The sequence below is a fragment of the Malurus melanocephalus genome, unplaced genomic scaffold (genome assembly GCF_030028575.1).
Source record: "Malurus melanocephalus ecotype Western Australia unplaced genomic scaffold, MMel_1.1 scaffold_15, whole genome shotgun sequence".
Taxonomy (NCBI): domain Eukaryota; kingdom Metazoa; phylum Chordata; class Aves; order Passeriformes; family Maluridae; genus Malurus; species Malurus melanocephalus.
In genome coordinates, this window is record NW_026623247.1 from 3273444 (window position 1) to 3299351 (window position 25908).

At 39.2% G+C, this 25908-nt stretch overlaps 1 protein-coding gene across 1 annotated transcript in view; it reads right to left on the bottom strand.

Annotated features, from left to right (window-relative positions):
* Window positions 1–2483: 2483 nt before the first annotated feature.
* ROR2 (receptor tyrosine kinase like orphan receptor 2) overlaps window positions 2484–25908 on the bottom strand; it is a 140026-nt gene continuing 116601 nt past the window's right edge. The window contains 5 exon segments of the mRNA XM_057385064.1: window positions 2484–5876; window positions 7493–7695; window positions 9283–9528; window positions 11244–11558; window positions 14976–15103. Of these exon segments, the coding sequence (XP_057241047.1) occupies window positions 4434–5876; window positions 7493–7695; window positions 9283–9528; window positions 11244–11558; window positions 14976–15103 (2335 nt within the window). The 3' untranslated portion in view covers window positions 2484–4433.

The window sequence follows — 25908 nt, forward strand, 5'->3', positions numbered from 1 at the left end:
GCAGTTAATCTTTTTTTTTGTTTGTTACCAATAAAATGTTCTCAGATACAATATTGTCTCCATTGACTTAATTTCATCCTAAACCATCCATTTTTAAAAGAACAAACCTGACAGACCCTAAATGCAGAGCTGTTCCCTTATATTCCAGCACAATTTTTCTCGCAAAATCAGGCAAACACATCAGGGGTTACCTTCTACCTGAGGTCACAAAGCAAGCCAGGTGGCCCAGTCTTCTGCAGTGGAAACCCAGTGTCAGGAGCCCCCACCGCAGGTTTTTTAAGAAGGAGCAATTGTTACAGAGTCCAGACACTACAACTTTACAACATCAACCACAGCACAAGCCACGGACAGTAGGTGCAAAATGTTTTCACAGCATTTTTCTTGAAACAAAACCCTGCTGAACCAGCTCTCCTATATTTTATTGCAGTAGACAACAGTACATTTTGCTCTACAGAAAGATCTAAATGACCCAGATAGCACAGACTTGGTTTATCTTGCCAAGTGAACACATCTAGTATTGCTTAATAATCTTTAGATTGTTTAGGCTTTGTATTGCTGATTGAAGGAGACAAAAACTTGGCATATCTGGAAGCTGTGAAAAATAGACTATACAAAATCCCTTTAGAAAAACAAGAAACAGAATTCAGTTTTCTGGTAAGGTGGAACTAAAATTCACTGAGCCATGTCTTTGATTGTGTTGTATGCTACTATTCTTCTAGTATCACTTTTCTATTGTTTGAGCAAATCTCCAAAACTTGATTCCAGTCATGGATTTCATTAACATTTTGTAGACTTATTTATAGAACAGGAGCATACACTGTTTTTCCTTAAAAAATTAATTTAGTCCCTTTCCTCAAAAAGTGAATGGTTTTCCCTGTTGATTCTTTCTTCGTATTGTGGGTAGCTGAAATGCTACAGGAAGATACAGGAAGATACAGGAAGATACAGGGAGCTACAGGAGATACAGGAAGCAAAGGAGTCTTAATTCAGCAGGGCGCTTGTTTTTCTGGATAAGTCTTTAGGGAAATCACTAGATGAAACTAAGTAGTGACATTAAGATGAAGGAATGAATCAGAATTTGTAATAACATCTGTTTGTAGTTAGCATTGTGGGTGAATCCTCTGTTCTTACACAGCTGCCTATACTGCACTTTACAGCTTTGTCTTGCCTATAGTCTCAGTGGGCAAAAGAGATGAAAGGACCCTGCAGTAACGAAGATCTCAGACAACACCAGAACAGGAGTCAAAGTGGAACTACTGACACGTCCATTGTTGGCTATTCTCATTCAGACTAGGAGCCATTACTCAAGTTTCCTGCCCCATGATTGCAAAWCCATTCCCCATCTACCCTATATGCTTTTGCAAACAGGGAACTTCCTGCCTCACCAGTGGGCAGGTGTGGACAGTGTCAGCACTCTATCCACTTYTTCTAAGATCAGACTCTGTCTTCTTATGAAAATCATTTAGACAGAGTAAGATACCAGAAACAAGAGAAAACCTTTGAAGCATCCCACATTCTTCCCAAAAACACCTTGCCCTTTYCTGGCCATTCAGACAGGTATTTGCTGCCTAGAAAAGCTGTTCTGCCCTCCAAAAAAATTCTAGCTGTGCTAGGCAGGAAGAAGTACCTTTGCAAGTCCAAGTGRGCATATTGTACCAGCTTCGTTTAGCCCCAGGCCCAACCCCTTCCCTCAATGCCACCTTACCAATTTGTCCCACCCACTTACCTCCTCATCCCTTCCCATCTCCCTTGGCCTTGCTTCCAAGTCTTGGGGAGGAAAGGCAGACTCTGACACTGGCTGGGTCTGTGMAGCAGGTTATCACAGGCAAGGGTAGTCTGGGAAGTTGCAGAACAAGAAGTTACTGCCAAGCCATATGAGTCAGAGTAGCCACTAACATGTTGGTAGTGGTGCTTGTTGCAGAGATGCTCACCTGAAGTGCAGAGGACGTGTTTGCGCGCCATCATGGCTCCAATCCTGGCAGCTCAAACAAGTCTACCCACATCAGCAGAGGGGGAAAACCCCTCTCCAGTATGCGTGTATTATCAAGGCTGACCTGGAAAATTCTGTATTGTTCCTTGACCATCACTTTGAGAGCACATCCACACTGAGTGGGGGTCGAAAATCAGTGTAGGAATCTGAACTTTTTCTTCTGTCTGTAGTGAATTTACGAGGCTAAAAGAAGAGAATTAGATGTTTGCCAAACTGTATTCAAAGCAAAAAAATTGTAAYGTTCTTTGGCTACTAGAAACAGGCTGAACTTCAGACAGTGCTGTACAGAAGCTTCCACTGACTTCCATTCATTTGCTTACTACATCTTTTCTCTCAATGACAAATCTGTGGCGTAACCGAACCGCTCTCCACTTACTCTGAAGTCAGTTAGCAAAGGAACAAAGAAAGACAATGTAGCTGATTAATCAAGTTCATTTATCTGAGAACAAAAAACTAGAAAAAAACAAAGAACTTCACGTAAATAAATGCCACCTTCTTTTCTTTTTTATGTATCCTTTATTTAGTAAAAGCACCCAAAGCTGCATTATATTAACACAAGTAATAAAGCTTTCATATTTTATTCCTACCAGTGCATTTCCAAGTCCAGGTGAAATGCCAAAAGTTAGTAATGCTGCCATACCTTGAACACAGGGTGTAGATCACAATGATACATGACTTGTAAGTGAATTCCCAATGTAATAAAATAAAAAAATCTTAGTTTAGGTGTGAAACTTGTAACTTAAGCAATTGTGGCCATTTCTATTTCCACAAAGTACCATAACAAAAGAGCAGCTGTAGGATAATATACTTCGTCGCATTTGTTGCATCTCTTTATTGAATATTCCATGTTGGATGTACAATTTATAGCTATAGTGTGTGCTGGCTAAAATGCTACAATGAGAATGTGTACTGCTTGTATTACAGAAAGGGGTCATGAAATGTATGGACCTGTCTGCATGTTTAACAAAATGAAACAGCCGTACCATAAAACTGCACCACATGTGAATATTGTAAATGGTTAAGTTATAAAGTCATTCATTCAAAAAATCCAAATATTTCAATGAAAAAAAAAGTATATAAAACGTAGTAAAACATAAATTACATTTAAAGGTCTGTACATGATTCATCCTGCAAATAGAAGCACAAAAACAGCACCTTGTACAGTATTGCTTATTTTGGTCTTCCAAAGTTCAAAGATCATTTTTACTAAAAAGTCAGGAAAAAAACATGGTTTCACATGCAATCCAGCAGTAACTGTGGTAAATCAAGTAAGCCTATAAACCCCGCACAAAACCCAACACTTTTGCAATGTAGGAACATACATGTGGAGCCCTTTTCCATACTTGATAACCAATATGCAATTAAAGTTGGATTTATTAAGTTAGTGCACACCTATAATATCCCCTACAATATCCCCATTTTTGGTTAACAGTGTATTAAGGCTGTTTGCTGCTGAGAGTACACAGCAGAGAAGGAATACTTTCATCCACAAATGCAGTCAGATGATCTCATTTGGAAGCTTCTGTCCCAGTCATTCACTGGAAGTGATGAAAGAAAACCATTCTTTCTCCTCTCATGTTATTCCACAAGCTGTTGTGGATACTCTTAATTTTATGTGAGTTCAAAATAATTTCAAAAAATTCATGGTAGAAAATTCCATCGAGGGCTATTTACCAAAAAAAAAAWACAAAAAAAAAATTCCATTTCTGGCTTGGGAAGACCCTAAGCCACAAATTGCTGGAGGCTGGGGAAATACCCTGGGAAAATTCTATAAGGAAAAATTGCCCTTGCCATCTATCACTGGGCAGGCATCATCAATGGTCTTTCAAGACATTCTACTGGGCTGAACAGAACTGTGGTCTTACTCAGCACAGTCAATTTTATGCTCAGTTTCCCTCCTTTTCTTRTTATTGTAATACAAACACAAATCATTATTCTCCACTTAGTTTTTCAGACTCAAAAAGCAACAATCTTGTATCCTTTATGTYGAAGAGATAAATACTACAGACTAAGCTGTCCATCCCATCCAGGGCACTTCTTTATGCTTAGAGCAATTCTGCAACCATAGCTGGATTCATTTCGTGTTATTGGTTTAAGCATAATTCACTAACATTACACTCACATATCATGATATACATGATGTGCAATGCTACTCTGTAATATGTTGCACAGCAACAGTACATACTTGAAAAGCAGCTTATCTCAAGAACTGTAGGACAGTAAAAAAAGATTAAACCCAGCAATTCTATACCATCATATTTGAAAAATCTGATGGTGGCAACGATCAATAAAACTGGTACGTCATTACTGCTGCAATTTACACGAATGTTGCTTTTTTAGTTTTGTTTCTTTGAGTCAGATCAAATTCACTCTTTAAGCCTAAGGATTTACTGTATCCATACATGGAAGTRATGTGGAATTCTTAGCAATGAGGCCAAATTCCTTAGGCTTCTGATTGAATTTCTGCTTCGTCCATCTGGAGCGTGTCATTATCACCCAGCAATTCTGTTTCAGGCACAGAGCCCTCTTCTTCCTCCTCTTCCTGGACAGGGTTCTGGGCAATATCTTCCGTTCCATTGTGTGTGTCATCYGTGCCTTCTGACAGCAGAGCAGCCCTGTCGGCCACTGAAGCGTTGGAAGGTGCCGTCGTTACATAGCCSGTGCTCGTCGATCCGCTCCCACTGTGATGGGAGCCTGGTTTGGGAATGATCTGGGGAGGTATCTGCTGAGGAGCCATTTGCATTGGAATTTGGACAGGATAAAAATTTGGCAAGTAAGCACCATAGGCAGGCATTGGCTGGTAACCATTGACTGGAATGTAGAGCTGAGCTGGCGGGACCATTGGTCTCATCTGGCCTTTCATTTGTATGAACTGTGGTTGAGGGAAGGCTGGAGTTTTCTGCTTTGGTCCAATATATCTAGCATTGCTGACATTGCTAACGGGGCTTGTGCTGAGAGAACTTGTTTGTGTGGTGTTGCTTGCCCCAGAAGTTTGCGCTGAGCTGTTGTAATTAGAAAGGTTTCCCCATGTTCTTAGTCTGTTATGTATATCTTTAAATCTTGGTCTTCTGTTGGGAAATTCATTCCAACACTCCAACATCAAAGTGTATATCCATGTGGGGCAGTCATCGGGACATGGCAAAACCTGTCGGTTCCTGATCATCTCAATGACATCCTGGTTAGAATAACCACAGTAAGGCTGCAGGCCATAGCTGAAAACTTCCCACAACACAACTCCGTAAGACCATATATCCGAATCAATAGAAAACTTGCCATACATAATAGCCTCAGGGGACATCCATCGGATTGGAAGAAGGGAATTTCCCATCAGTTTGTAGTAATCAGCRGCATAAACTTCCCTGAAAAGTCCCAAGTCGGATATTTTCACATTCAGTTTATCGAACACCAGTATATTTCTAGTGGCCAAGTCCTTGTGGACAACRTGGTGACTGGAAAGGTATTCCATTCCTGCAGCTATTTGAGTCACGATATGAAAAAAGTCTGCTGGTTCCAGAGTGGATTTTACTGTCTTGTCATCATCAGTGCTGCCAACATCCGAATGGGGAGACCTCATCACCAAGAACTCATGAAGATCACTGTGGGAACAATAACTAAATATCATACTTATAGGCTGCTCCTTTGTCACTATTCCCAGCAAACAAACTATGTTTGGGTGCTGTAATCGTGATCTCATCATTGCCTCGTGTTTAAATTCTTCCCGAAGAGCCAGTTCTGCTTTGTCTTTAAGCGTCTTGATGGCAACAGCTTGTGTCTGTTCACCTGGTGCTGTACCAAAGAGATGCCCCTTGTAGACCTTGCCAAACCTCTCCTCTCCTAGCTCCTCCATAAACCGCACAGTGGACAGATTGATTTCTTTAAGCTTAGCCTGAAATGAAGTAAAGACAGTCAGTAAAAAATCATGTTTCCTGAACAGAATCTCATATTAGAAAAAATCTGCCAGTGGTTAAGATCTCTAAAAGAAGATAAATTCAGCCAAAAGGACYTTTCAGGTTTTGTGTATTCACATCAGGATATTGATTTCACAGTTAACCTTGAAAAGAATTGCACTATTATCAAAAGTATAAATTGAATTGTACTGCAGGATAATGGGTATCATTATTTTTACAAAGGAGTGGCCACATTTCCTGCCAGCTAAATGAATGTAGGTCTCAGAGTAAATCTGGCAAGCAATGACATCTGTTAACTGCATCTGTCCTTTCCCCGCAGAGCATCCCYGAGCTGCCCAGAGGAGGTCTGCCACTGTCTGAGGAGGCAGCAGTTTTGGGGTGAGCTGAAACACCCTTTCCAGCAGAAGAAGGAACACAACCTTTCTCTTTCAGTTCTGCAGTAGTAGATAATGCCTTTTCTTCGCTTGCTCTACAGGAACAGCCCAAGCCAATGGGCAGCCTTGTACAGCACCACTGCTGAGGAACTTTCAGTTAGCTTAATTAAAGAGGGGYGTGGAACTGGGGCAGAAGGGGGGAGTTTCTCCCTGGTACTTGAAGGAAAAGGTTGCAAACCTGAGTGAGAAGTCCCTAGTGCCCTCCTCCTGCAGCTGCGAGGCAAAGCAAGGGATTTGTGACGGTGATGTAATGGGTCTGTCCTGACCAGCACGGGATGGAGGAGTCCTTGACCAAGTGAGGTGTAGCTGGCTCAGCTTCACACACAGGACACCACTGCATGAGGCAGCAGGGCAGGTTGGGATTTGGAACAGGTGATTTGGTGAACMACCTCTGATTTTAGTGTCCAACAGACTGAGTCAGTGGACTGAGCTGGAAAATTTACAGCGCAGTTCAGGCTCAGCCTTTAAATATTCCCATTAAGACACAGAATCAACACACTTTGTTACAATTGGTAGTATTCATCAAATATTCTACCATTTCCTGAGCAGATGTTGCCMATTGTTCCAAAGGAAGCATTGTTTTTTTAAAGCTTGCATCTTGTCAATGCTGTGATTAAAAATTCAGCATTAGCTCTGAACAGAATTTTAGTGCAGAGTCAGCTGACCCAGAAAATCCTGTGCAGGAGCTGACATCTGTAGACATGAGTTCAAAGCCATTTTCCTTTCAACATCCTTTGTGATACACAGCCTTGGAAACATGTTGCACCCCATCTCAGCTTTCCACTCACTTATGGATCAGAGCACCAGAAGTCTTGAGTTGAAGGATTACACAAAAAACGCCACTATGCAGCATGCTTTAAACAGGCAAACAGGYCACATCGTTACTGGGAACAAAACTGAGCTGCAGGCTGAAGACTGGCTATCGAMAGGTAAGAAAAAATGCCATCAAATACTTTATTCCGAAAGCCGTTGCCCAAGGCCAGGATTTCTAGATACAGCTACGAATGCAAGACCTGGTTTTCCCTGAACTAGATGGCCTGCATGTTATGAAAATTAGATCCCTTAAAACAATGGCTCGATTTGAACACAGAAAACCTGAGATACTGAGAATCATGACGCTTTGGAAATCTGTGGGCCTAAGAAAACTGTGCAAGAAATACCTGTTTGTGTTGATTAATGAGTGGCATTTCCATGTCTTGGCTGGGAGATGCCATCAGCTGGCGGCGCTGTGGTGTAGCAGCAGATGCCTTCTGCTTGTTTCTGCACATGCAAACCAGGAAGAAAAGGCAGGCTATCACCAGAGGGATGGCTATGCTGGGAACAAGGATGTAGAGGATTCCCATTTTGCTGCTRTCACGTGGACCTGTCGAGCACAGAAATGCTCATTGCTTACAATAAATATTTTTAAGGCATTTGATAGCAAAACAAATTAATATGATTATTAATATTGTATTTYAAACAAAAAGTAAACTGTGCCCTGAAAACAGAAGTCACATTACCCTCTCCCCCTTCTTCCATTAAATTTTTCATTAAATATTTCAAWAAAAAGCTTGAATGGACATAGCAACAAGTAGTATAAAGATACACTAGGAGCCCCACATTTAATGCATGGGCTGTAACAGTATGTGGTTGCTTTTACTTTCAGATGAGGATACTGCAGAACACAGACCAGAGWTTCATTGCATTATCTTGTTCAGGATATAAAAAACAAGTGAGCAGTTTCTATGGCAGTATATAAATCAAGGAACTCAGTGTGACCCAGCACAAAAACACAGTCTGACCCGCACTCATAGCTTCAGCCATTTCATCAATACTTAGCCCATTCTTTACCTCCACTGCTGCTACTTCTGCCCAGAATAAAATAAATTTTGCCTCTCATGAGCAGAGATATTGTTTGTTCTGTACTTATAGAACTGCAGAGCTTTTATGTTAGAGTGAGACAGACACGAAAGAGCCATCAAGACACTTCATTCTGGAACCTTCCTAAAATACTTAGAGACTGTAGGAAAGCCTAGTGATGTCCAAAATGTTTGCTGGAACTGTCTGGGATGTTTTCTGTAACCCGTGGTTTTGCAATTTGTGGCAACTGCTTTCACCACAACCACATCCCAGTGTTATCTTTTTAATGCTACATGCAATGTAGAAATTTATTATACATGTCAAATCACATTACTGCCAAAAAGTGAAGTTACTGAGAAATTTGGTATTAGTTCTGAGCAATTTTAGATAACCAGGTAATCCACTTTTATGGTTTCCATAATACATATGTATCTTGCTTCAGGAAATATACTTTTCCTCCTAATGAAGCACAGCATTAACAGTCATATCCAAAGACTCTGTCATATCCAAATGCCATTACCAGTGTGGGAAGTCTGCACCAATACAGGGAACTGAGCAGAACAGTATTAAGCTGTGAGAGCTGTACWTTTTATTTTTGCAAACACTTGTGCATTAGCCACTAGCAGCTAATGTGTATCTTTTCTGGTAAGATCATCTGCTTTATGCACTTCAAACTGCTCTGTTTCTGCACTTCAGATGGTTTCTTTCATACCAGGCATGGTGCTATATCTCCCTCTATAGGATTTGAAAATCTTTGCTGTCTGCAAGATGTCATACAGAGCAACAGCAACATACCCTTGAGTAGCATGACCAAACCAAACACACACAGATGATTTATATGTACAATCTTCATCTGACTGGTCAAAATTCAAACTGCAGCATTATTATTAAGTATTACTTCAGTCTAAACATCCAATGTATAACAAAAAAATTGTCACAGTATCTCGCAAGCTCTGATTTCCAGAAAACATTAAACAATTAACAGTACAGAACAAAGCTGTTTAAACATTTAAAAACATAACCCTCTTAAATGAATTGTAACAATGAGGAACATTCAAAATTACACAGGATTCGGGAGAGTAGTAGGGGAAAAAAGAAAGAGAATACATACTACAAGAAGGTATGTCACACAGTTCCATGCGTACGTTTTTATTCTTTGTAAAACACCAGGGACCATCCATTTGACCTCCAGGATTTCGACAATACGCATGTCCTCCACCKAGCTCTGGAAACTGTGTGCTTGTCAGATCATGGTTGTGGGGACTCTGTGAGTCCCAGAGTTGACAAGTGTGGCCAGACTTSGTAACGCTGACGGTCCCTCTGTAGTCTGCTCCAGAACCGTTGTAGCACTGATGATCTAAAACACAGGTTTTGGGAAAATGTTGGAAAAAACAAAATCATCAAGAGACACCAAGACAAAACCAGCTAAAGTCCAGAGAACATGTATGCAAAAAAAGTACTTAAATTCAGGTACTTCTAAGATTTAAATAAAAGCCAAAAGTTTTGAAACTTCAGTTCGGTGGGTATCTGTACTTTTACACCCCGTTATTTCCAGATTCTGTCCTGGAATGTCTCAGCTCTAAGGTAGACACGAATATTCACAATTCTGAAATAAAATTGAGACCAAGGAGCATGTATGGAACCCTTTAGCTACAGAACATGGTAAATTAAACTGAATTAGAAATGTCAGTTTCCCTTCAGGATATGTGCTCAGATGTCAACAATGGAAACTTTTATTTTTCATAATCTTCCCATCTTCTTCATACTGCTCACTTGCTATTAGTGCTGCATTTTCTAATGCCTCTTGCCCCTTTTTACTTATTTTCATCTTTAGAAAGAAAGAATTCAGGCTCTTCTTCTCTTTAGATGTATCATTTTCATATCTGCTGAACTCACATCTTTGTTTTTTTTCTGTCCTCTCTTCATATTTTGAGTGCTTCTCTTCTATATGCATCATCTGAGCTGAATAATGCATTTTCCTGCATGTTTACAACATTACCTTTTCTATTTTTCTATTCTTCCCTCTCCAGCCCTCAGGAATCCAGCTACCTCAAACCCTACAAATATTCAAGTTGTAGCTATTCCACCAGCAGCAGCATCCCTGGCTCTGAGGATCATGGACAACTTTCACCGGCGTTGTTATTGGTTTTGTTCTTATGCCTTTTGCCTGTTACCTCTTCCCTGGCTGATTTATCTCTGCCATTGTATTCTCAGTTACTTCTTCTTCTCAGCTACACTACATTATTAGCATAAAAGCACAGAGTCAGTTTTTCATAGCAGCCATTACGCCATGGCTCCTGCTCCTAACTATGGATTCAGACAATGGATATTCTGAAAAACCTTGTCACACTTTAAACATCTTTGGTCTCTTGGAGTTTTCTTTTTKAACAATATTCAGGGTTGTGACTAATTGTTATGAAATGGAGTAGTCAGAAAGACTGTCTGCATATAATTGGTGACAACAGAACAGCTCTTCTACTCCTGGATGTAAATATAAATTCATGGAAGCAAGATCAATGTTTTGRTCCACCCTGTGTGGGTCAAAAAAGACAACTGCACCAATTTATTAAATTTAATTCAATTCAATTAAGTCAATTTACAGGATTAGTATTCTTGTGGGATTCCATATGGAAAGAATGAACACTAGTTGTTCAATTTCTTCACAGACCTTCCAGTGAAGCCTCAACATACTGTCTGGGGTTTACTGACAGGTAAACAAAACTCACAAATAGATGTATGAGGAGGCTCACACAAAAAGGCAAGGACTGAGCCATAGGTGAAGGCAACACACTGTTGCCTCTTGCAAACCTGTGTCAAATCAGCTGTTTGATCACAGTTTTACAGCCCACGGTGGTTGATACAACTCTCTGGTACAAGCAGCCTCTTTTAGACTCCCTTGCCATCCTAACTGTACCTTGCAACAGTGCAATAGTACGGTCAGTGTTAATAARATAAAAACAAGTAGTTCAATGTTTTCTTTACAAAAAAAACTTACTAAGGATTGTCTCTCACACTCAAACTGAGGAAGCAGTAAGCCATACTTTTTCCCAGTGGTGAAACAGTCAGACTTACATCGGCTCAGTCTCTCCACAGGGATCCCAATTCTTATGCAGTTGGCAGCTTCCAAGGTGTCAGGTCGTGGGAGGTCCTCACACTTAGGCAACTGGAGCTGCATCAGGATGAGGGGGTTTGACCTAGCGATGTTGTACTCCTGCCTACAGAGATCATTCTCCAGAACTTCACATTCATCCCGGCACAGCTCCCGAGGCTTAGGGGTCCGAGAGCGCTCATCACACAGGGGAAACACAAAGTGGCAGAAGGAAGGTATAGCGAACTGCGAGCACTGGTCGGACAAATGCGTCGAAGTGCCAATCATGGTAAATGCAGCTGCAAAAGRACAAAAACACTGCTAAGTATCGATTCACAAACAGTGAGAGAAACAGCTTAATTTTCATGGCACTTTCCTTTAACACTTGATTCTGTTCTTGAGAATCTGAAAGCCCACCAAGCAACAGGTAAATAAGATAATTTCTGCCGTAAATGGGAGTTGACAAATGCAGGAAGAAAACTCAACATCCCAGTGCCCCTCTGACGTGCACAGAGCTCTTAGGACCTCACTCCTTAYGAAGTAACCCATGATTACTATTGCTCAGACTACAGACAATTGGCTAATTTTAACTTGAAAGGATCGAGAGTGAAGACAAAATACACCTGCCAAGGTACTGGTACATGTTCTCAAAGCTCCTAATTAAACAAAATCTGAACAAAAACCACCTAACTTCTTCCTCCTCATTGTGATAAATAAAGTAAGTGTTTTTCAAGTCTTGTCAGGCAGAAGAAAGTGTACCATTGATATTTGGGGAGATGTGGCTCATAACAGACATGAGAAGCCTAACAGGCAGCAGCTTTGGGGAAAATTAATATAAACAGTCTCAGCATGCTGATCACATTAAGATGAATGTCATAATGAGTTAGGAATGCAATCCTCCCCTTCAGCTCTCAGCACCTACACACTAACATTTATCTAAAAATTTTCTTGCACATTGCAAAGGAAAGGCAAATGTGCGTGTGCATCATGTATCTGGCACTGAATTAACCTTTAAATGTAGGAACATTTAMTCCCCTAGTAAAGCATCATTTGTGAGCGAGAGTAGCTAGACTGCGTGATCCACCAACTCACACTGTAAAAARARAGGAAATGTCATTCAGCATCCTATTTGCAACCCACAAATAAGTTCTTTCTCTCTGTCCAGCTCTCTCTTTTCAATCACCTCCTTTCTGCAGACCTGTTRTCTGCCTGCTAGCAGAGAGTCCCTTCCTGAACATCAAACATGCAACAAGCAGTTCYAAATCCAGCCTTTTAGACAGTTTATTTTAATTCAGAATTAACTTTGCTTATTTTAATTCAGAAATATTAATGCAGGATATCAGTCATGTTGGAAACACTGCATGCAAGCAAACCATCAGGCCTCAAAAAATAGCTGTGACATATGTCTGTCCCAAAGACTAACAGGGAAAAAAGTARAAAGATTGAAGGATTGAAGTAGTCACTGTTGGTTGTTTGAAAGCCTCCAAAAAATTGTGAAGGCACTGCATTACACAATTTAGAACATCATAAGGGAAGAGTGAAATTTACAATCACATCTTTGTTTTGATGAAAGGTGCAAAAGCCTTTCAAAAGTCATAAAAGGTACAGTGTGGTAGCAACTAAGGGSTTTATACTTTACTTATTAAATAGATACTAAACAGTACAGCAGAGATCTTGYTAGCAAACATATATACTCAGGTCAGGCATCAGGTCTGTGCACTATTCATTCTTCCACTTCCACTCTTCCAAGCTGTGTATAGAGTTTACCTCCAGAAAYGTCATTCTTGAGGCTGCAATTCTCACCTAATCTTATGGCCAGGGCAAAACACCATAAAGGCCACAGAGACAAAAAACACATATTTCTCACATCAGCACAGCAGGGAAATAGAAATTCGGAATGAAAATTCCCCACAGATGTAGCCTTGCTAAATGTTCCTGGCATTGGACAGTAGGTGTCCTCACTTCCCACACACATTGGGACACAAATATCTACCATTAAAAAAATTGTATTGAGGCAGTATGGGCAAAACTATCAGCAMAATCTCAGCAGCAATAATTCCGTATCTTTTTCCTTTACCTAACAAGTTACTGCAATTTCAAAAATACCCTCCTATTTGGGTATAGAACACCCAGTCTTGCAATACTTGCTTTATATATAATATGAGTCATAAGAACCAATAATAGTGTGAAATCGTACCGGTGGTTTTGCATATGTTGATATGACCTTCAAAAGTATATAGTCTGAAAATGTGTTATTAACAGACTGCCATTAACAGTGCCTAGCTAGGCACTGGGCAGCTCTACATGGTGGTTCTCTTCCTGAAGGAGAACATTTCAGAAATTCAGAAACTTTCTTCAACTTCAGAACAGAGAGTTCCAGCACCCTAGCCTCAGAAATCTATCCAATAATTGGTAGTACTAACAAACCATCAGGCAGCTCATCAATGCCTTGTTCCATATTCCAGGAGCAAGTACAACTCGATCAATAAACATTTTCTGTATAATATCACAATTTTTTTCATTGTTCGGTTTGGTCTTGGATTTTGAAAAGAACATTATGAACTTAATTCACAGAGTTACRGATTTAATAATTTCAGATAGCTGAACATTTCCATATTGTTGAAAAACATCCAAACACGACAGCGATTATGTAGCCAGGAAAAAAAATAGTATCCATAGTATGTATTAATTAATGACATAGTGTTTAAAGAGGCTGGAATTACAACACAGTACAGGAGAAGGGAGGGAGGAGAATGTGYTGTAATAGCATAAGTAAAGGTCAGCATCTTGATTTTGCTAGTCCCAGAATCTGGCCACCATTTCAAGAACAGAAGAAATGTGGACCTGGATTTCTGGCTTAACGATGAGTCTTTAAGGTAGTATCTTTAGGAAGTTAAGAGCTGATAAGTGAAGTTAAACTCTTTTTGGCAGCTAGTTATGCTGAAGTAGGAGAGTCCATTAGTGAGCTCTGTCTGGTTAGATGCAAATCATCTCCTGCTGGACTTAGTTAATTTGCTATATATTTGACAGTTTGCTCTATTCCATGAGTTCATTCACTTGCTCTGCTTTGTGTACATCAGAGTCACAGCTGCTACATGTGAGCTAACTGAGATCCAGTGAAGAAAACCTATGCTGATGTACAGCCCATTAGAAGTCATTAAGGTTTTGGATGCATGTTTGTGATGCTGTACAAAACCTATGTTCAGAGAAAGATTAAGCAYAGGCAGAGCACAGGAAGGTCAACTCTTTTTAATATATGAACTCTTTTATATAAATCACTGTGAAATCCAGGTTCTGCCAGAGTGATACAAAAAGGAAGGAAGCCCAAGGGAAAGTCCACCATGCATTTTTTCAAGAAAATTAAAAATCAATACTTTTCCACTAAGTTACAAATCCATTAAAAAAAAAACTCAGAATATCATTTTTGAATCCCTCATGCAAAAAGCTCCAGTTTAAACTAGAAGTTGTTAAAAAGTCAGTAGTCTGACATTTTACTTAAGGACTTGGAAGAAGCTTTACACRTTACCACAGCTACTCATCTTCCTAGCTCTAAGTTCTACTGTTCAAGTGAAAAACAGGCTCACCCCCTCAAAACCTTAATATAAGGACGTCTTCACCACTGGCTGACAAAACTATGATGATAGCATTGTTTATACCTGAATTGGATACTTTCGTGAATGTTTGTCTCTCCCTGTTAAAGAGATGTATATGCTTACCAGTAATTCGGTTTTCAATTTCCCCTTGCATCTGGAGGGAGTCCACATAAATGGTTCTGTTTCCAATGATTCGTGCACACGCAATTCCCCTATATGGCTGACAGAACCCATCTTCATGGTAATCTTCTCTGCAAAAGACATGTTAGGATTTTATATGCAGATGTTCTCTCTGCCCAAATGAATTTTTACAAAACATATTCTTATAAAAGTAGAAAAACTCAAAATAATGTAWATCTTAAGTTGACCCATTCCCAAGGTGAAGCTTTTTCCTCCAATTCTCTTACCTTAGAAATTTTAATGAGGAATCATGTAAATAGCTCATTATAGAAAGAAGAAAACTAAACCCATAATTAATTTAAAAATAATAAGCTAATAATAACGGGATTTGACAGATGAATCTATTTAAAAGCCTTTAGACTGAGACAGCAACATAGATTTAGTTACATGTCCCCACACATTTTTGGCATCCAGCTGTACCCCATAAAACTAGGCAGTGTGTTCTCTTCTCCCACTTCCCTCTCCTGCTCTTCATTTCCTGTAGTGGATAGCAGAGGAGATCTTGCCAAGCTTGAATTAGAATATGGAATAATTTTGAACTTTGAATTAGGTAAACAGAATAAAGAGTAATCAAGGCTATAACCTCTTCCTGTTCTCTCTTATGAGAGTTAGTGCCAAATTTATCTTTCAACATATATTTTAAKACAAATTTCAATTCAACAAGGCTTTGGGCCTTTCACTCCCTTACGTCAACATAAATATTTTGGCACAAAAGCCCTAGCCTAAAGGCTCAGTGGTTCAACACTTCATCCCCAAAGCCCTTGTAAATAATACAGAGCTGATCTGCAGATCATAACTGTCAGAGCACTGAAAAGGGACTTCAGAATGAGAGCACTCTCAGAGTAAATATCCAGTATGCCATGTGTTTGCTCTAGCATGGCACAGCCTCTCTGCGAGGATTCGCTATTCCGATGGACTGACATAATGTCATTTACTGCAYGATGCACCAAAAATAGATATAAAAATAATCTAAAAGAAAGTGTCTCTAGAGTAGMACATGTTAAAACTTAATTAGCTTTATAACTAAACTGGTCAAATGTCTGAGATCCCTCTCCCATACCAGCAACTTTTGAACTGTTACTTCAGTATTCCTCTGCACTTTATATTTTCTTATCTTTGGATATCAACACCTGTTTTGGTCAGCCATGTTCCCAATTCTCTTACAAATAACTTCACCCTTCCTTCAGGTGCCACATGAGCAGGACAAAACTGCCAGTGACTGTTTGCAAAACCCCAAACCACAGCTGGGACAAATCAGCATGGGGACCTGCTGCCTGACCAACAGCTAGCCAACATCACCCAACAGCTAGCCAACATCACCCAACAGCTAGCCAACATCACCCAACAGCTAGCCAACATCACCCAACAGCTAGCCAACATCACTCAACACTACCTGTGCCTACTGCAGCACCTTACACTGAAACCTTACTCTGTCTTAGGAATCTTCTCATTCTTCCTCTGCTCTGTCTCCCTTATAAAGCCCATCTCCTCAGGGAAATGTTACCRGTGTTTCTTACTCTTTGGCAGTGGAAAGTTGGACAGGACTGTCTGTTCAGTGTAGCCAAAAGATGGAACCACCAATCACCACTTGAGCTGCATCTCCTTTTCCTCCCAAAAAGACAATGACTTAACAGGACTCTAGATAAGCCACGGTGATATGAAGTGCACCACGCAGCTGTGATCCAGATATGGCCTTTACTTCCGATCACAGTATTACTGTTAAATATTCATARAGCCACTCTTTGTCTACAAACTCTGGAACAAGTTCTGTTTCCACAAAGATGTGTAAGGTTTTGATTACGGTGGATGAAGTAAAGGAGGAGTCTTAGGATCAACTACTCCCTGCAGTGACATTCTTTCATTCTTACAACAAAACCTGTAATTTTGCAACAATTGCATCATGCCTGAAGGGACAAAAATATCAAAGCATTTTGTCTGTGCCTGTTTTATGGTCCTTGACCACCTCAGTAGGAAGTCAGCAATTCCCAAAAGGAGCTGAATGAATATGAAACCTCTATTTGACCTCTTTCTAAAGAGTAAATTCATAGCTCTKCAGAACAAAGTCTGCAATGTATCTTACTGAAACTGTATCTCACACTTCAGGTCTCAGTTCAGGGTTCTCTTGCCAGTACCGRAGGAAAAAAAAAATCCAAAAAAAAGCACACTCCAAACAGCATGGGCTGGTRACAAAAGCAGTGTGACCTCTTACTTAGCTCAGTTTATTTATTTCTGTCAAGAACTTTTAAACACAGCTTAGATACTATAAATATACACATATGCTCCCCTCTCCCATGTTATAGTCAACTGCTGATTATACTAAACTGGATATGACCATTACCGTGGACACAAGCAAAAGTAAACAGTAACCTGATGTCAGTTACTCCGACAGGATTGGGGCTGTTATTCTACATGCATCTTTGTCAGGTCAGAAGAGTCAGTGAATACTGTTTGGCTAGTGCTAGTACTGAGAGAAAAGAATTACGTTAATCTTCTCAGGAAAAATTTATTTTTGCAGAATTGGAAGCACTAAGACTCTGCTTATAGATTACTCTGTCCTTCAGCTACATGTACACTTGGGATATGGTAAGAAATCTGCAGCAAAAGGCAACCTGGGGAGAGTCTGATAAAACAACACAGGAGTGGCAGAATGCTCAGGTCAAACAGGAGCCCTTGGAACCACGTGTGGCTTTGAATCACATTCCAAACCATATGCCAGCAATTCAGTTGCTGAACAGAGCAATAATTAAAAGCTGCTGAAAATAGGCAGAAATACTGACTCTTCAATTTCCTGCTGCTTGAGCTATTAATGTCTGCTCTGATCAAGAACCCTGGCGAAAGCTGAAATCTGACTCCACAAAAGAACCTAGAAGTATTCCTTTTGTTCCACTTGCAGAAATCTTACAAGGTAGCCATCACAGGTACTTTTTACCTTTGTTTTTTAGTTTGTGCATGTTTCAAAATAGCATTAAATTTTCTCTCTAGTGATTTTCTTCCATTTTAGTGGATTTTTTTTTTAATAGAGCCAGGCACATGCTAAGTGTTGGTCTTTTTGCACCTTTACTGGAATGCTGTATCAAAGTGCGCCTGGAAACTGAATTTTCTCAGGACTCAGTTAGGACGGATGTAAGGCGTATTCTCTTACTAAGTGAACTTTCCTCCCTACTATGCAAACTCATATGCTTGRCCAGAGTTTGGATTTAAAAATAAAATTGTAAAGAATATGACTAAATTGACCTTCTATTCCTAAAACCCCAACTTCCATTGCTCAGGATCAGTTCATCAGTTTACCAAGCCCACAGGGTGATCTTCTGGCAGAACAATTCTGTTAAGAACTAGTCTTTCTAATCAAAAGCAAAAGCAGAAGAACTTTCTACCTCAGTCACACATAAATAAAACTAAAACCTTGGTACTGCTTTTATGTACAGCATGGAATATGATCAGGTTTACCAGGTCTGGAAACATATTGAAGAGCCAAGTGCTGATAAGCATTTACAAGCTCCTTCTCACACATGTGCAGCAGCACCTCATAGAATACAGCCTGCCTTCAGATTTGTGGGCAGAAGAAGTCTGTATGAAATGGAGAATTAACCAAGCAAGCAATGTAGAAGAAAGATGCAGATTCAATTGTACAGTGTCACTCCTCCCACAGACAGAAGTCATAATTTCTAAGGATATCTGGGTCTATAAAGGAAGAACTGGAAGAACCAGGTGCCTCTGAAGAGGAATAAAAYCCAGCAAGCACAAATAGAAAATTCTCTCAATGAAGGTCATGCAGCACTTCYGTAAGGCAGATATCTTCTCTAGACATGTATAAAGAGATTGCTAGATGTCCTAGGAAAAAACACAATGGACATTACTACCCCCACTCCCTCACTAAGCATTACCTAATTTCACATATGACACAGAAAGGACACCGAACAAAATACTATAGAAGAAAATACTTAGGAAACAAAGAGGATTTTCTTAATGGAAAATCTGGAATGCTGAAAGTATATGTCTCAGCACAATACACTATATTCTATCGATGTAACACCATCTATTGTCTGCAACTCTCACAGCTCAACACACCAGAGGGCATATGAAACAAAAATGTCCCAGTAAAAAAAGAAGGCAACCATGGAAACTCTATTTAATGCCAAAATCACCTTCTAAAGCACCTAAGACCGATGAGCATTTTCAGCATGCATTTCATGCCCTTGAAATCACAGTAAGTGAAGACCTTGTGGTTTTCCTCAGAGGGAGAGAAAACACATGAAGCTCTCACAGTTTTTTAGCATGGATTCACACAGGGAATTGTGAAAACAGGATTGAGAGGTACCACAAATTCATTTGCTAGTGGTACACCTCTATCCTGATTGCATACCACAAGTTTTACTTCCACAGACAGCAGAAACTTCTAAGTTAAAACTATTCTCCTGAAAATAGAAGAGACAAAACACTGTGCACCAGCCATAGAAAAAACCACAGAAAACTCAGAAAGAGTAAGTTTTTCTATKAAATACACCGGAAAAAAAATCTCATTTAATAATACTCTACCTACACTAGTTATATGGATACACATATTCTCAGCCTACACTTTAYGAAAGTAAATAACATTAAGCCAGTGCATAGATTATAACAGGATATTCCAGAGGTTAGCTTTTAAAAGGTAGTAGGAACTTGCTTGCAGAAGTTTCCCACAAGCAAACTAAACACAATTAAAATTTCCTGTAAATTGTCCCACAACAAAAACCAAACGTGAAGCTTTGACCCTCTTTTGTGCTGTCCAGGGATTAAGCGGCTTTTAATTACTAACTAATATTAAATACTGAGAATGTTAGACCTCCCTTTCATATTCCATTACAAGCRGAATGACAAAGCAAGGACAAATGCACAGAAAACCACAGGCTGTGAGAGATGAAAGAAAGCATAAATTATTTATGTCAGCCTATTTGCTATTCATAGAGAAATAGAACATTTGGTATACAGTTGCTCATCTAGCTGGGATATCTCAGGATTTTTGATAGTTACAACTTGATAACTAATGTCAGAAGCTGTGTAAAGAGAATTATTATGACTGGCAGTAAGATCAGAGAGAAAAAGACAGGCATCATATTTCAGATTTTGAGTTMACTTAGCCCAAAATGTGGTTACTTCATAAATATAAAGCACACAGGTTAAATTACCTGCAATACAACAAGAATAAAGGAGTAACATGTTTATATTTAATCAGAGAGGCAAATCTCTCTGACTTGTGGGAAAGGCATTATAAAGGGCTGCAGTAAAAAAACCAGGAATTTCGRGTTTTTAATATACATATGTAGTCATGGTTTGTTTATATTGAATCTCAAAATCAGGACTTCTTGTAATGTTGCACTACAGTCCTTGTAATTTGTTACCCTTAGTCTTGACATGTATCATGTTGTAGTGCTAGGGAGCTAAGTCTGTTCATAAAAGGATCATTTTTCAATGGTTAAAATGAGTTTACATCCCCAAATATTCCCTCCCCCAATAGCCCACAGCCGACATCTGAAAGAAGAGAAACATACTACCCTTGTCATATGCCATATCACATCTATAAGATTTGCCTCCTGTCAAAAACATAGGGAATATACATTAATGTTACTATGGAAAAATACTTGTACTTATTTGTGGCCAGGTTTGTATATTTGCCTTTAGAGAAAATATCAAATAAAACACTCAATTTSTTGTTTCTCCATGATGTAAAATTTGTCAAGGAAGGTTGTCTTTTAAATTAGTAGTTACAATGGGCTATAAAATTGCTCCTTGTCAGAGGCCTCCCATTGTAGACAGATCCTCAATGGAGGTTTTACTACTGACAYTCAAGGCAACAGTATTGTGGTATAAATATCTGATGGAGGAAAGGAACTAAATTTTTTTTAAATTATGATTTGAACTATTACAATCCATTGAAGGCCTAGGCTAATGCCAGGTGCCTCTGATATCATCCCTAAATTCTGTCCATACAAGGCAGAAATTCAGTAACACACACAAATAGATTGTTGGTTTTAGTGTTGTTTCCAAAACCCACGTGTACAGGAAAACCCCCAAAAAACCCCAAACCCACAAACCATAAAACACCCAAAACTCCACATATGCACATCTGTGTCCTTCCGGCTGAGGCCAAGAAACTAAATTATGGCAGGGGCAACCTGAGTGCTGCATCAGGCCCTGCCTGGATGGAGGCTACCCTGCACCCACATCAGGGGAAAAAGGCACAGCCCTCCTGCCCTACCTACATCCATTCTCTGAACAAACAGGTTCATCCTCTGACCAAAGGTTTGTGCAAATAACCCACCTTTCCGGCACTTAAAATCATTGTTTGCACATCTTCACCTGTGTCTAAAGATCAGTGCTCCTGGGATATCAGGAAATGCACACTGATGTTCTTAACTCCTCAAAGAGAAACTCAGAATACTACAGTACAAAGCTTCTCCTCCGGACTGAAGGAATGTAAAAAGTACTATCAGAAAAGAAGGGGAGTCTAATGTTAGAAAATAAAAAACTAAGAGGTGGGGGAATTTGTATAAATAGTCATAGCTGAGTTGAAGTTAATGGACCTAATGCAATTTACACTCACAATGGCTATGGCCCGTGACTTTTGCTACCAGATGCTTATTGAGTGTAATAACTGACCCAAAAAGCAAGATTGCCTTACATTTAGCATACAACATGGACAAATAATCTTTCTTATTGACTAAAAAGTAGTACATCACAGAATGCCTAGAAGAATTAACTGCAAGTAAATTTATTGAACAGAACAATTGTGTTGCATTTGATTTGAATTTTTATGTAAAGTTATATTGTGAACTKATTTGAATATTTATCTACTAGTTATTAAAAAGTACAGTTTGAACTAGAACTCCAGATTCAATGCCTAAGATCAGTAAAAAATAACAGCTGATCTTTATTTTACTGGTTGTATTAGAATATGGATTTGTTTGTATTAATCATAGGACTTGAGACAGCATTGTAAGCCAGCTAAAAGATAAAACAACTAATTGAAATGTCATTAGTATAAAAACAGCTATGAAAAGACAGTGTTTGTAACACATTACAGGCATTTGTTTATGAAAGACCAACTATAAACTTTAAAATAAATAGCCTAATCTTCAGGCTATTGAATRTCTTGCCACAAATTATTATAAAATCAGCATTTGAAAATATAAAACTCAGGCTCCAAAGTCTGTCTCTAAAACACAGTTCAAATAATGCTTTAAACATGCATTCTGATGTTACTGTGGAAGGAGGATTTTTTCACTACAAAGCAGTGAAAGATTTAAAAATCATTTAAACACAAGAAAGGTAAAGACCAWCAATAGGGTTTAACCATACACCTTCATTGAATCATGACTCAAATTGGCCTCCTCASTAGGCATTGCCTTAAGTCAGTGGCAGCCCTCAGCTGAGCTGTGTCCTTGATAAAAGATGCCATGTTCAATTATTTAAGTGGAAAAAAACAATGGAAAATGGTGTTGCCATACTTTCTCTCATACAGTCATCCTCCAACGCTTCTATAACAGCAAAAACATCCCTCACAGGCAAGYACATACAAAAGAACTGAACATATTAAACTGTGGCAGGTTGCTCATTAGGTAACACTGTGTGCTGCTTTAGTTTCCTGGCATCATGTTCATTCAGCTGTTTTTTTACTGCTTTATCATTAGAATAAAGTTTTCTGCGTACCAAAAATTGCTGCAGTTCCCGAGTATAGCACAAACAGGAGTACAGGCATAGGTGGCAGGATTGCTTTTATTRCAATAACCTGGGTGAAACAGTCAAGAAAGCAGAACTAAACAAGGACATCAAGGTTCTGAATTCCTTTAAGAAACAGAGGATTGTCCCTAACTAGTATGTGTGCCAGCCACAATCCTCTTGATTAGCACATGCAGCTTCAAACAGWTGATCTAATATTCTGCCAACAACATTCTAGCTTCTTCCTACAAACTCTCTCTTTTTTCAGTTTACTCAAAGGGCATTTTGTAAATTCTCCCTCTGCTTGCATAGGTGTTAGCATGCTGGGATAAGACTTTGAAATTGGCCAGTCAGCTCCAATTCAAGGAAGGCTGCAGATCTGTTTTGCTGAGTCTCAGATACTTTTAACAGAAACATTTCTGTTATAACCACCATCACTGAAAATCTGAAAAGAAAAACCTTCAGAAAAGGAATTTCAACCTATGGGAACACAAACCTGGCCATGCAGCATTCCAGCTTCTCACTCACCAAAGAAACCATTATGAGTCTTCTTCCCCACCCCTTTTTTTTACAGCATGTTATCCCCCTCACTGTCCAATAAATTGTCTTTCTGACATCTCCAAGGAAAGGCAGCAGGGCCAACAGACCCTCTTCTGAAGAGCCTCTAACAAGCAGCTCTCTATTCCCTCTGCTGACAGAAGAGAGCAGAATTCTTATCTTTTATCTTTCCTCAGCTTACCGTGCCACCCTGAGTGTGCACACATAGGTCAGCTCCAAAAAGATCTTAAAAGAGCCCACCAGCTGAAAATGCCATAATTGCTGCTGTATCAGGCAGCAAGTAAAACTGYCAGGGGCCATGCGGGGCTGCTCAGAGAGGGCTGCAGCGATGAGGCTGTGTGTGCCTTGGGTTCAGCAGGGATCACACAGCTCCACCTGGGTGGCTGGGCTTCAGYCAGGGAGGGATGTGAGTGGGGGCAGAGTAAGAGATCCTATCGGCTGCTGGGGAATACGGGAACGCCATGCAGGACAAGGAGCAAGAGCTTTGATGGCTGCGGTGCTGAGGGAGGGGCCTGGTTTGGGAATTGGGGTCCCTTCTCACCCTGAGAATGGGTGAGAGAAGTGCATCCCACCTCCCACCAGGCTGCTCTATGTGCTCTAGTCTGATCCTCCCCACACTCTGCAAATGCCACCAGAGATAAGCTCAATATGGTAATCTTTTCTTTTAAAAATCCTATAAGTTTTCAGGTAGATGTTAACACATTGTGATTTATCTACAGAGGCAGATTTTATGCCACAAGTAGGAATTTTTTAGTGTTGTTCAGTTGATTTAAATCCATTGATAAAATTTTTTATTTATGCCAGGAACAGAACACAGATAGGAAATAGAAAGTATTGAGAGAAAAAACAGTGAAACCATGGTTGAAAATTGCCAATTATAAAAATAGAGAAGGGGAAGTTAAAAGAAGGACAAAGGAATAATTTAAAACAAAAAAAATGAAATCCCATAGAAGTGTCTTAAGCTTTTCATTTTGGATGGTTTTTTTCTTTCTGTTTTTTTCCTTGAACAATGGGGAATATAAGCTTTCTACAAAGTGCTTCCTGRGTTTTTATTAGACGCTGAAAACTTAAAATGTTTTCATAAAAAGAAATAAGTCAAAAGTCTTTTTTTCTTTTGTCCAGAATTAGAAATGTTTTAACTGACTATGCCATTAAAATGTGACTATTTCTGGAAGAATATGATGAAATAAAAAAAAGTGAACTGTACTGGCATAATTTTTTTTTCTCCTTTTTTCTGTGGTTTTTTTTTTTTTTAACAACACAAAGGTAGCTTTTTAATCTCAGTTATCACAGAGATTATACATCTGATAGCAGAGATCTTTGTAAAACAGGTAGAAACTATCATAGCATCACCTATGAATAGGCTACATAATTACAGGTACAAGTATTCATCTTCAAAGTCTTTTGTAGAAAACTTCTAWTAAAGCTACAGAAACATCAAGTGTTTATGAACATATAATGCTGAAGTATCAGGTTTACAGTCCTAAGGAAAAATCAGCATATTCTATATATCTGAAAAACCTGACATCATCTAAGTATGTCTTTTAAAACATCTATGTGACAATATGAAATATTTTATCATTTCTCTGCCACTTTTTATGGATACAATGTGAAATAATTTTAGGCAATGTTACAGAAAGTTGGAGTTTGTGAACACAAAACTGCTGAGAGGCAGACTGTTCATCCAGCCTTGATGCAATATCAAGTGATAACTTCCCCCTACATTCCTTCCTTTGGTCTTAAAATTACATACTGAGTGTTTATCAGACCTTATTTTTGAAGACTCTTCTCCTATTTTTCTTTTTTTTTCCTATGTATAACCAGTTACTGCTGGACTGTCCCATTTTTCCATTTAAATCTTTCCGCAATATAACAGTGGATGCTGTATTGCTCCATAGGCAAAATAGCTCACATTCTGAAGTCAGAATTAATTTAGTTTCAGATGTCACACACATGATGCTATGCAAACATCATTAGCTTGCTACTCTCTGAGTAGCAACTGTACCAATGCCACAGCTCTGTAAATTAATGTAATTTGGTTTAACATTAATAAACTATTCACTAATCAACACATGTGAAAAACTCAATTAGGAGAACAAATGCTTGCCCAAGTCTAGCATTTTAGCATTTAGCTCTTAATGCTCAAAAACTGAGATCCTGTATACACTGATAGATCTGTCAGTCTGAACCACAGAGAACACAAAAGTGTAGTCATCATCCATTGCACATTATTAATGGAGTGTCTGAATCCTCAAATTATTGATTTTGTGTTACATTTTTGCTTTTCTCTCCATTCCTCAACCTAATGTTAGAAAAAAAAATGCAGCTAAACTTCTTTACACACTGAGGTTGTCTTTTCTACATTAATTACCAAGTGCAGTATGAAAACACTGCTTGGCAACTGTCTAGAAATGAATATCACCACAGCAGCTCCAACCTGGAAAGTGACTACAGCTCTAACTCTGTAGCGTGCACACCTAAAAGCACGCCTTAGCTCTAAGACTCAGATTCCTGCATAATTTAGCAGATCTCTGAGCTGACAATACGTTTTTATGTAATGTAGCATTTTATGGTTGGACTCAATGAACTCAAGGGTCTTTTTCTCCCTAAATGGTTCTGTGGC